The sequence below is a fragment of the Alligator mississippiensis genome, chromosome 8, assembly GCF_030867095.1.
Source record: "Alligator mississippiensis isolate rAllMis1 chromosome 8, rAllMis1, whole genome shotgun sequence".
NCBI classification, from domain to species: domain Eukaryota; kingdom Metazoa; phylum Chordata; order Crocodylia; family Alligatoridae; genus Alligator; species Alligator mississippiensis.
In genome coordinates this window covers 23,661,810-23,673,329 of record NC_081831.1, presented here as the reverse complement: position 1 = coordinate 23,673,329, position 11,520 = coordinate 23,661,810, and the positions used below count along the sequence as shown (strand labels likewise).

The following is an 11,520-nucleotide window of genomic DNA, read 5'->3' as shown; positions in this document are numbered from 1 at the left end:
TGGGCAAGGGCAAGGGCCAAGGCCTAGGCCTGGACTCTGGGGCCAGTTTCCACGTGAGTCAGTCCCGGGGTGCTGTGTAAAGACATCTACCCCTTGCCCTGCCTTTTCCTACAGCAGTGACCCAGGGTGAAACATGGGTGTCCAGGCTCCCAGCACCCCCACCCCATTTTAAGTGGCATCCATTAAGCGGGAGGGCTAGTGATTAGAGCCCCCAAACTCTAACCACTAGCCCTCCCACTCCCTGTACCCAGAGCCAGGGTAGAACCAAAGTGTTCAGGCTCCTAGCCCCTGCCTTCTATCTGCCCCAGCCCCAGTCACACCAGTTGCCTTTCATAGCTTTGTAGGAATGCTCACACCTCTGGCACCTTCTACATCCCCTTGTAAATGCCACTTGCACCTATTCCGCCAGCAGCCAGGCAGGAAACACATGCCCTGGAGGCACTGAGACATGAAACACATCATGTGAAACGTGTCCCGTGTGAAACCCGGTCAGCTGCCTCACCCCGGGCTCATGCCAGCATCCCCCCTGCCACAGTGAGGAAACTGAGGCATGGCTCTAGGAGTGTGGCTGTGGTTGCAGGGGTGCTGGCCAGGTTGGAGGCTTGGTCAATCTGGCTCAGACCCTGAGGAGGGGAGTAGGACCCCTACTTTGCTGGGAACCACCCTGTGCCTCAGTTTCCCCTTCTTAAAGGACCCTCCCCTGCTGTCTGCCAGTCCCACCTGGCCCCAGGCAGTGCTGGCTGCTGGCTCTTCCCTGCTGGGCTGCAATTTAGGCAGGGCTCAGTTTGAACTCATTAACATCTAGAAGGAAGGAAAGGTCATGGGGCAAAGTGTTCTCCTCTGCTCTGAGGGTAGCCTAGACTGGTCCCTGCTTCATAAGAGGGCTCTGTGTCCCTGTCCCCATCCCCAGGGGTCTGGAGATGTCCCTCTGGGATAGTTCCCCCAGCCAAGGGGCAGTAAACTAGCCCCCTCACTCTCACCCTCCCAGCCCTCCTGACAGTCAAAGGCAGCAAGATATTCTGATCCTCTCCTGCCTGGGTGATGCCCCTCTGCTGGCATCCAGTCCTGGGCCCATTTCCTTGAGGCCTCCTTCCCTGACCCCCGGGACTTGCTCTGAGTTAGGGGCTGCATGGTGAGAGCAGAGTAGTACTGGGAACCTGGTCGCATGGGTTCTCTCCCAGGTCTGGGATGGGCGTGAGGTTGCAGGGTAAGAGTTGTGGGGCAGGGGGAGGGAGCCTGGATGCCAAGTTTTATTGCCAGCTCAGCAAATGGGAATGGGGGGTTAGAGCAGGGTGGGGGCCTGGGTCCTCTGCCAGCTCTGGGAGGGCAGTGGAGGCTGGAAAGGGGTTATGTGAGGGTGGAGCTGGGAGATCCCAAGCCTGGGCTGTATCTCAGTTCAGGGACAGGGAGCAGGGGCCTGAGGGGGTTATAGCAGGGGGCTGGGAATGCAAACACCTGGGCTCCAGGACAGGAGTGGGGTCTGGGGGGGTGAGAGCTGCTCCCCTCTAGCACATATTGACATGTGTGTATACACCTTGCTCCCCCTTTCCCTGCCCACCCCCAACCCTGCTGTGACCTCTTCATCCAGCACCTGGTGCTGCCACCCCACTGGCTCCATTCTACTGCCCAGCCTTTGCCCAGCTCCTGGCACTGGCACCTCTCATTCCTTAGCCCTGTCCTCCCATTACTGCCCAGCCCTACCATCATCTCTGCCCTGCCTTAGACCTTAACCAGGGCCTGGAGTGGAGATCGTTAACACCCCAGAGGCAGCTGCAACCAGCCCCCTCCCCTTCCCAGAGACCCCAGCTCCCTTCTGAGCTCTGCTTCTGGCCAACCCACCTTCCCACTTACCTTCTGACTGGCATCCAACAATAGTGCCCTGCTCCAAGGAGGAACAATGGGTCAGGGGTTGCCACAGAACCAGAGCTAGGAGGTCCCTACAGCCAGAGCCAGGAGGACCCCCCCAAGGACTGCCCCCCATCAGGTCCCTGGCATCCAGCCCTGGCCCAGCCCGTGCTCCTGGCTCAGAGTCACAGCAATGGCTCCCCTTGCTGGCAGCATGGACCCCTGGGTTCTCTCCCCACCTCAGGGAGGTCAGTGGAAGATGCAGGGTGAAATTAGTGGGTCTGGGAGGCTAAATGCCTGGGCTGTATCCCAGGTCTGGGACAGGGAGTGTGGGCTGGAGGGAGAGACCAGGAGGGGCTGGGACCATGGGTGCCTGGGTTCTGGGATGCCTGGGTCCTATTCCAGTTCTGGGAGGAGAGTGGGGAGTGGGAGAGGAGTTACAAAAGCAGGAGGCTGGGAGCCCAGATGCCTGGGTTCTCTTAAACTCTGAGAGGGAGTGGGGGCTGCGGGGTGAGAGCACAGTGTGCAGAGAGCTCAGACACTTGGGTTCTTTGCCAGCTTTGGGAGGGGAGAAGGGACTGGTTTGTCCCCCCTCCCCTCCCCTGCCCCATGCCCATGTTGGGATACACCCGCAGGGAAATGCTCCCTCTGGGTGGAGGGACATGGCTGGCTGGGTGTGGGGGCAGATCTAGATGGGTGGGGGACAGATAGGGATGAAAGGGCAGCAACAACCCCCTCCCAATCCTGCCAGCCAGGACTCTCCCTTTGGGGGAGGCATAGAGCCGTCACACCCCAAAGCCAGGACCTTGTGACACCTGCTTCCTGGGCTCAGAGCTGCCAGGGCAGTGACTATTTGTGGGCATAGGACTCCTGGGTTTGCTCTCCCTGGCTGGGATCAGAGCAGGGAGCCAGGACACCTGGGTTCTATCCCCACTCTAGGGAAGAGAGAGGGGCCTGGCAGGTTAGAGCAGGAGAGGACAGGGAGCCCAGATGTCTAGGCTCTCTGCCTGGCTCTTCTGGGTTACCCCAGGCAGGATCTTTCTTTTGCTGTTGGGGTAGGGGAGGGAGTTGAAGCTGGGACTCCTGGGTTCTGTGCTGGCTTTTGGCGATGGGGTGTCTAGGGTTTAGGGGATGTCTGGAATCTCTCGCTGGCTCTGCTGAAGCTTTCTCTCCTCCCTACTGCCTGCAGGGCAGGGCAGCCCCCCCTACCCCAGAGCTCCCAGCACCAGGGCAGGGGCTGGCCCTCTCCCAGCCACTGCAAGGGGGCTCTGTCCCCTGCCCCATAGGTGTTGACTTTTATTTGGGGTGGGGGTGGGGGTAAGATGATGGATGTGGAAAGTTTTACACATTTCAGGTGTCAGACCTCTTCCTGAGGGGGGCCAGGACCTTCGGGCCCCACATACTCAGTGCCTCTGCCCTGCCCCCCTCCCGTGTGCCTGGCATACATGGCAGGGCCAGCCTGGGGGAGCTGGCAGGCGGAGGGGATGCTCCAACAGGCTGGACTCAGCTCACCTATGTTTGCCTTTCCCTGGCCAGCACAGCTCCAGCATGTGCCAGCAGCATTGCCCATGACACCATGCCCTGGTGCAGCCTCAGCTCTGTGTCTCCCACTGCCGTACAGAACCCAGGTGTCCAGGTTCCACTCTGCCTTAATTGCTAGCCCTGCATTCCCCACCAAGGGCAGGGAGAGGACCCAGGTGTCCAGGCCCGCACAGGGCTTACTAATCTCTTCCTCTTTATGCCTCCCGGATCACTCCTTATCAGCATTCCGGGTTTGCAGGCCTGGGTTGATACTGACTCACGCTGCCAGAGACAGCAGCCAATGGGTCCCAGGCCCTGCTCCTTCCCCCAGCAAGGGCTCACAGGGCCCTGTCCTCTTGCCCCCACAGTGGGGCACTTCTAAGGCCTGGGGGGGTGGGGGGGTGGAAACCAACATGTAGGTGTAGAAGCCCCTTTGCAGATGGAGGAAGCCTGCTGTCCCCTACCCTGCCCCCCCCCAGCCCAGCACCCCCTGCTGAACCCCCTGCCCTGCCCCCTCCCCCACAAGCACAATACCCCCTGGCCCCTGTCCTGCCTCCCCCAGGCCAGCATCCCCCTGCTGCTTGAGCCCTGCACTCGCAGGGGATGGGGCTGGGGTGTGGGTGCATCTACTTCTTGGTCTAATGTCCCCTGGGGTTGCCATTCTCTAGGTCAGAAAGGAAGCCAGAGGCCCTTGCCCTTGACAAGTTTCTCCAGAGGAAGGAAGCCAGAAGCCCCAACCAGTGTCTCCATTATGAAGCTCCTGCGGCTCCCACAGGCACTGCTGCCCCGGCTGCTTCTGTTCCTGGCCTTTACCCTTCTGCTTCTTCCCCTCATCTGGGTCCAGGTGCCCACCCTGGGCACCCTCAGGCTGCCAGTACCTGTTGGGGCGCCACAAAGCCTCATCACTTTCCAGTGGGAGGAGTTGGATGCGGGGAATCCTTCCATCCTGGAAGAGACCAGAGGCAGCCAGAATGTCACCCCCACACCCCCACCAGCACCCACACCCACACCCCCACCAGCACCCACACGCACCTGGCACCCACTGCAGCCGCCTTACCCCTACCCCTACCGCTTCCTCCTCAATGCGCCCCACAAATGCAAAGGAGAGGCCCCCTTTCTGGTGATGCTTGTGGTGTCAGAGCCGAGGGATGTGACCAGGCGCCATGCTATCCGTTGCACCTGGGGCAACGAGAGCACTGTGCCGGGTGTCTCAATACGGCGCCTCTTTTTGCTGGGGAAGCCTTCCCCATGGTCTGCTCCCCTGAGACAGGCACTGGCCAATGAGAGCATGGCCCATGGAGACTTGCTGCAGCAGGATTTCCTGGATACCTACAACAACCTGACGCTGAAGACGCTGATGGGGCTGGAGTGGGTGGCACGGTACTGCCCCGGCGCCCACTATGTCTTCAAGGCCGACAGCGATGTCTTCATCAATGTGGGCTACCTGGTGCATCGGGTGCTCCGGCCCCAGTGCCCACCCCGGCCGAACTTCGCCACAGGTTACATATACCATGACACAGGCCCCATCCGGTGGCAGAATAGCAAGTGGTATGTGCCCCCTGAGTTGTACCCCAACACCACTTACCCTCCCTACTGTGGGGGCCCCGGTTACGTGCTCTCTGGGGACCTGGCCCTCAAGGTGTTTGCTGTTGCCCAGACCCTGCAGACTGTGAACATGGAGGATGTGTTTGTGGGGCTGTGCCTACATGCTCTGGGCATCCCTGTGACTGACAGTTCCTGGGGTCTGTTCAACATGTACAAGGTGGAGTATGAGCCCTGCCACTTCGCCAAGCTGGTGCTGTCCCACCACTATGACCCTGAGGAGCTGCTGAGGGTCTGGAAGGACTTCCAGGTGGCTGCTGCAGCCTGTCCCAGCTAGGGGAAGGTGGGGGGCAAGACTCTGCACAGACTGAGCCACACAATTGAGTTGGCCAGCAGCTTATACCAACATACACAGACTGTCCCCCACCAAATACCCCCCATGCCCAGAACAGGCACACAGCACATGCCCTTCCCCAGCATAAAGATAGGCGGGGATAAGTGTGTCTGTGGCTTCTCCCAGGGCAGCCACATGGTCAGACTGGTCCCTGCATTTAATGGCAAGGAGCTGAGGGGAGACAGGGGGCAGGACAGGTCAGACTGGATAGGCCTTGACTCCATGTCCTTCCCCACAGCCTCCATGGAGAGAGGCAGGCCTGGGACCTGGCTACTGCTGGGACCAAAGGCTTTTAGGCCTGGGTTTTGACCTTTGTGCTTAGCTTAAGCAGCATGCTTAGCTTGAATTGTGGTCAAGCCTTGCACCTGGTGAAAAAGACCAGATAGAAAAATACTGTTCCTGACTTGAAATTAATCTGGAAGTTGGCTAACTAAATTGAATGAATACAGCCTGGGCAGAAGAAGAACAATCAGAGCAAAGCCTACCTCCACCTAAGAATGAAAAGATTACCTCAGAATAGAAAATTCCAGTTAAGGGTAACCATATTTGGCAATCAGAAGCAAAATTATTAATAATGCATTAGGAGGAAGGCTTAAGCTAATTTTATTTATTAAAAATTATATGGTATATAAAGAGAGGTGAGAGAGTGTGCCCTCTGAGCCTCCTCCTGAAAGGTCCAGTCACCGACCCAAGATTCAAAACTCAGGCAAAGGAGTTGGAAACCACAGATAGGACTGTCCTTTGGGTGGGGAGGGGAGGGAAGGGGGGTGCACTGCCTTGGGCTGCGCTCTGGGGGCCCCGCCCCTTGTAGTGTTAAAGGGGCCTTGCACAGGCTGATTTGCCCCAGGCCCCGTGCCCTGCTACAGTAGTCTCTGACCATGGAGAAGACTTCACAGCCTGATCAATGAGTGACATCATGTTCATTAGATTTTGGGGTGGTGAGGCATGTTGTATTGCTTTTCATTAACTACAGTAATAGAACTGTAACTGCTAATGGCTTAATACATTTGTTATTGGTTAAGGAGTAACCATGTTCTAGTCTTGGAATTAACACCTGGTGCAAGGCCCAAAATAACGTTACTGGACGTAACACTACGCCCGGGCCTGACCCTGCTTGGACATTCCCATGCACTTTAGATGCCTCCTGCAAGCAGGGCCGGATTAATGCATAGGCAAACTAGTGACATGCCTAGGACCCTAATTGAAGAGGAGGCCCAGTTGTGCTTATTTTATGTATTATAATTATTGAGTGAAAAAAAGTAATATAAATATACAGTATTAAGTAGGGGCCAACGAATTTGTTTGCCTAGGGCCCTCTAAAGGGTTAATCCGGCCCTGCCTGTAAGCTACTGTGGGTCCATCCTGGATCCAGCAGGGCAGGGGGATGTTTTAGAGCCCTGGATATAAAAGGATATGAATTGCAACTGCTTGAAAAGTGCCTCTGTCCTGCACATGTATGTACACATGCGTGTACACCCTCACTGCACTGCACTGCCTGGCTTCAGCCTCTTGGACTCAGCTGGGGCAAAGATAATTCCTGATGCCCCTCTAGCCCCCATCCCTGCCAGAAGCCTGGTGCTAGGCGTGGGCTCCCTTTATGGCCAAGGGAGTTTTCCATCCTTCCCATCATCCGCATCTCCGGACTGCAGGGTGTTGAGGGCCCCCACCCCTCTCACCTGCATCAAGCCCCTGGGGGAGTATGAGGGCTGGGCTCTGTGCCCATGCACGGCAGAAAAGATCTGGGGCTAGGATCTAAGGCAGAGGAGGTGGGAGTTGCTACAGCCATGCAGGATAGCTCCTGTAGAGGGAGCATCCTTGCGGGGGTGGGGTCTGTGCCCCCCCCACCATAGCATGGGTTTGCAGGGGCCTGGAGGGGGAGAGCAGGGGATCAGGGGACACCTGCAGCCCAGGGCACTGAGAGAAGCTGCATTGGCAAGGTGCAGTCAACCTTGTGCTACCATCAGGCCCGTCTGCACTGACAGCCTGGTGGTGGCTGCCCCCAGTAGCTTCTTTGTGTAACAACCCTGCAGGTTCTCTGCAGGTTGAAACACCAGTTGCAGGGGTCAGCGGCGGGGGGGGATGATGATTTGGAGGGTGACACCAGGAAATGCCAGGTGCTTGGGAAATTTTGCAACACCTCTAAGCACTTGAGAAGAGCAACACTGAGCCCACAGCACTTAAAATAAAGATCCAAGTTGCTGCAGCCCAAACAGAGGCTCTCTTATCACAGGGCTCTCATGGGGGGCAGTGGCTGAAACCACAGCATGTGATTTAAAAGCAGGCAGCATGGAGGGAGTTAGATTTCCAGTCTGCGAAACAGCAGAAGAAAGAATTGACCATGGATACACAGCTGATAATGGCAGGTACGGATGGGACAATGAAGGTAAAACATTTCCCATTACTACTGAGATAAAGGGAGTGCCTGGAGACCAACTTTCAACAAACATGTTTTTCTCCAAGAGGCTCAAGACATTAGAGCAACCGATGAAGGCTTTGGATGAGTCCTGTGATCCCAGAAAAAGGAGACTGTGGAAAGATATATAAGACACTATTTTTTTTTTCAACCTAGAATCAGCATCCAGAAGGAGGAATAGATAATTATGTGACAGAGCTGAAAACATTGGCATCCACGTGTAATTTTGGAAACATAACAGATTCCCTTATTAGAGACAGAATTATCTGTGGGCCATCTGGGCCTAAAATGAGGGAGAGATTGCTGAAAGTATTATGAAAGTATATTCATGCCCCTTTGTAAATCCATGGTGTGTCCACACCTTAAGTACCTTGCCCAGTTCTGGTCCCCATGCCTCCAAAAGGATACAGAAGAGCTAGAGAAAGGCAGAGGTGTGGAGGGGCTTCCCAATGAGGAGAGACTAACAAAGCCAGGTCTGTTCAGTTGAGAAAAGAGATGCTTGGGGGGGGGACATGAGAAGAATTTACAAGAAACTAAATGGTGAAGGTAAAGTCAATAGGGACTTATTATTGACTAGCTCTCATCAGGAAAGAACTAGAGGTTACAAAATGAAACTACCAGATAGTAAGTTTAAAAGGAGCACAAGGCAGTTCTTTTTCACCTAGTGTGTTATTAAAGTGGGGAACTCGTTGCCGTCAGATGCAGTGGAAACTAAAGAGTTCAGCCAGATTTATGAAGGAATTGGACATGTTCTTGGAGGAAAGGGGCATCAGTAGCTATTGAGCATGGGAATGAGGGGCACAGCCTCTGATTCAGAATTTCCCAGACCTTAAATGCTGGAGGCTGCAAGGGAGCAAAGAACAGGGAGCAAAACCCTGATTATGCCCAGTGAACTCTTCCTTTCAGCTTCTGCTCTCTGCTGCTGTGTGACACAGGAGACTGGGCACAATAAATGTATGGTCTGACCCAGTAAATGGCAGTTCTTATGTTTTTATGTGAGACGCCAATCTGATTCTGGACAAATGCCTCCAAATTTCAAGGGCAGCCAAATTATCTTAACAAGAGACTCGGAACAATTGCTGGTGCAGAACAGGGTCAATTTAAAGGGGATCCGGGAGACAGAATGAAGGCAGGCCAACAGAGGATGCAGTCCAATGTTGGTACTATGGGAAGCAGCAGAAAAGCCAGCTAGAGAAATGCTCACTGGATGGGCAAAGATGCCTGGGCCATGGGAAACAGAGTCATTTTGTGCCTCACTGCTGCAGCAACCCCGAGAGAAATCAAGCTGCGATATATGCTACAGCAGAGGACAGTGACATTGCTGATAATGAGGCTAACAAAGTCTTCTCAGTAATCCAGCTCTGAACATACATGTGTTCCAGAAGGAAGTTGTCATATGGCCATCTGGATATTTGCAGGTCTGTTAATGAAGCAGCAACCAGTCTGATTCCAGCTTCCCCGCAAAGCTACTACACAGCAACAGCAGATTGGAGAGGTGGGAGCAGATGCTGGCAGTGGGCAATAAACAGCTCTGCACCCAGTAGGTGAATGCAGCCTAGCAATGCAACATCCAGGAATTAATTGTGGCCGAGGCTGAAGACTACTGTTGGGTGTCACCCTCCAAATCATTCCCCCCTCCCCTCCTCCTTGGAAGCAGGCTGTAGCACACAGAAGGCTGTGGCCTGAGCAGTGGGTGAGCTATGGGAGACCTTGAGGTCTCTCTCAGACTGATACTCATGTTTTGCATAAGACAGCATCTGCTTATGAATACCTCACTGTTGGGCTGCTACTCAGGAAAACGGTGAGCTTATAACTGAGAGAATACAGTAAGGTCATGGAAGGCAGCAGTTTGCCAGAGTTGCCCCACACAATGTTTCTATAGGGAAAAATTGTCCTAGCATAGTGGTGTAGCAGCACAGGGCATGCCAAGGATGATCTTTGCCAGGGTGAAATGTGGTAGCATAATTTCGTGATGCTTCTAGAGGGAGATATACGGTGCCAAGTGCGGTAGAGTGGAGATATACGGTAACGGGCGCTGTAAGGATCAATGGAGGAGATCAACTGGGGTGACTTCTACACGAATACATATGGTAAAATGGACTTCACCGCCCAGGGCGCTCACCCTCGGATGGTGTAGGAGCGGGAAGTGGAACAAAAGGACCAATCAAATTATGCGATACGATGATTGACAAGTCAGTCCCCTTTTTTTCTTGAAAGCCCTGCCTCTCCCAGTGATTGGGTGTTGTGGTCGAGTGGCAGAACCTTAGACCAATGAAAGTGCGCGAAGGAGAGGTTGACGTGATGGCGTGCCCCGCTTTGCTCTTTCGAGCTATGACCGACAGGCAGATCCTCTAATGAGAAAGCAAAATAAAGCTTCGGGGCGGGAGAGAGGCCGAACCACCGAGGGCCTCCATTGGTTGGAGGAACGGAGTGATAAGTCAGGCGACCAATGAAAGTACGGAGAATAGGCGTGGCGTCCCAACCCCGCTCCCTCCTATTGATTGACAGGGAAATCCGCCTCCCGATTGGCTGCCGCTTCAGAGTGACAGCCTTTCTGGCCAGTGGAAAGCGTATCTTCAGGGAGGGGGCGGGGCGAAGAGCTGGGGGCGTAGCCAGATCCGGATGAGGAGAGTCTGAGGGGAAGTTTGTCCGACGCCGCCGCCGGGGACCGTTTGAGAAGTCGCCGCCGCCGCCGCCCGGAAAGCGGGAGCCTTTGCCCCGCCGCCGCCATGGGGAACCGGGGGATGGAGGAGCTGATCCCTCTGGTGAACAAGCTGCAGGACGCGTTCAGCTCCATCGGGCAGAGCTGCCACCTCGACCTGCCGCAGATCGCCGTGGTGGGCGGCCAGAGTGCCGGCAAGAGCTCCGTGCTCGAGAACTTCGTCGGCCGGTGAGTCCTGGAGGGGAGGGCTCCAGGCCGAGATACGCAAACGGCGTAGCTCTGCTCCCTTTTCTCCAGCTTTGCCGCGGAGCCGGAGTTCGCGTAAACTCGCTTGGTGAATACCGGGGGCGCGGCAGCGCTGTTGGCGTAAGTCGGCGCCACTAGAACGTCCGGCGCGGCCGCTCCCGGCGTAACGCGGCCCAGGAATCCCTCCCTGTGGCCGTAAACTAAGCGCGTAACTTCTTCACCCCTTGCCCTCCGAGGGGAGTCCGGCCGGCTTTGTGAATAGCGCCGCCGGGGGCTTTGCGCCGATGGCGTTAGCGGCGCCCCTCTCGCTGGGGACCCTGCGTACTTGGCGTAAGGGCGCTGGTAATCCTGGGGCCCTTCGTCGCTTGCCGGGGGTGGGACAGTTAACGCCAGTAGTGTAGTGGTGGTTTTAGGAGAGGCACAGGCTGGCGCTGGTGAAGAGCAGCCCCCCCCCCGATCTGGCTGCAGCAGCACAGGCCTGCTGTACATGCCCCTAACAAACCCGTGGGCATTTACCTTGGGGTCCAGGGAGTCTCTTGATGCTGCCTTTAGCCCCCTTTCCTCCCCAGTGTCTCCCCTGTGGCACAGTAAGGGGAGCTGCTTCTGACTGCCATTTACCATCCCAGCAGAAAGCAGTCTTTCCTGTGGGGCTGCTGTGGGTTCAGGTCTTTTCACATTCAAGTTAACTGGGGCAGAATTGGGGCCAGTCACTGCACTGGAGTATTCAGGTGGTGTTGTGATGAAAGGCACTGGCAATGTGGGATGTCAGCAGCTGGGTGGGAGGGGTTACTCTGGTACATCTGCCTTCATGCATTACCCCTGTGGTCTCCCCAGGCACTGCTGTTCATGCCCGATGTAGAGGCTTGGCTTCAGTCATCTGCATGGCATTAAACTCTG

The 11,520-nt window shown here is 55.7% G+C and overlaps 2 protein-coding genes across 14 annotated transcripts in view; both read left to right on the top strand.

Annotated features, from left to right (window-relative positions):
- Positions 1-4,117: 4,117 nt before the first annotated feature.
- Positions 4,118-6,330, top strand: LOC102565358 (beta-1,3-galactosyltransferase 2). Its single transcript, XM_006265616.2, has 2 exons — positions 4,118-5,218; positions 6,325-6,330. The coding sequence occupies exons 1-2, from the start codon at positions 4,118-4,120 to the stop codon at positions 6,328-6,330; spliced, it is 1,107 nt and encodes a 368-aa protein (XP_006265678.2).
- Positions 6,331-10,329: 3,999 nt separating this feature from the next.
- Positions 10,330-11,520, top strand: part of DNM2 (dynamin 2) — a 52,805-nt gene continuing 51,614 nt past the window's right edge. For 7 of the 13 annotated variants that reach the window (XM_059732349.1, XM_006265582.4, XM_014606261.3 and 4 more), the window contains exon 1: positions 10,331-10,605. In XM_059732349.1, coding sequence (XP_059588332.1) covers positions 10,445-10,605 — 161 coding nt within the window. In that variant the 5' untranslated portion in view covers positions 10,331-10,444. Of the gene's footprint in view, positions 10,606-11,520 lie in introns of all 13 variants that reach the window. The other 6 variants (XM_006265580.4, XM_006265579.4, XM_059732346.1 and 3 more) reach the window with 2 other exon arrangements.

Bases quoted from the DNA above. Each gene is read 5' to 3' on its own strand.
- LOC102565358 (XM_006265616.2), top strand. From the start codon at position 4,118: ATGAAGCTCCTGCGGCTCCCACAGGCACTGCTGCCCCGGCTGCTTCTG.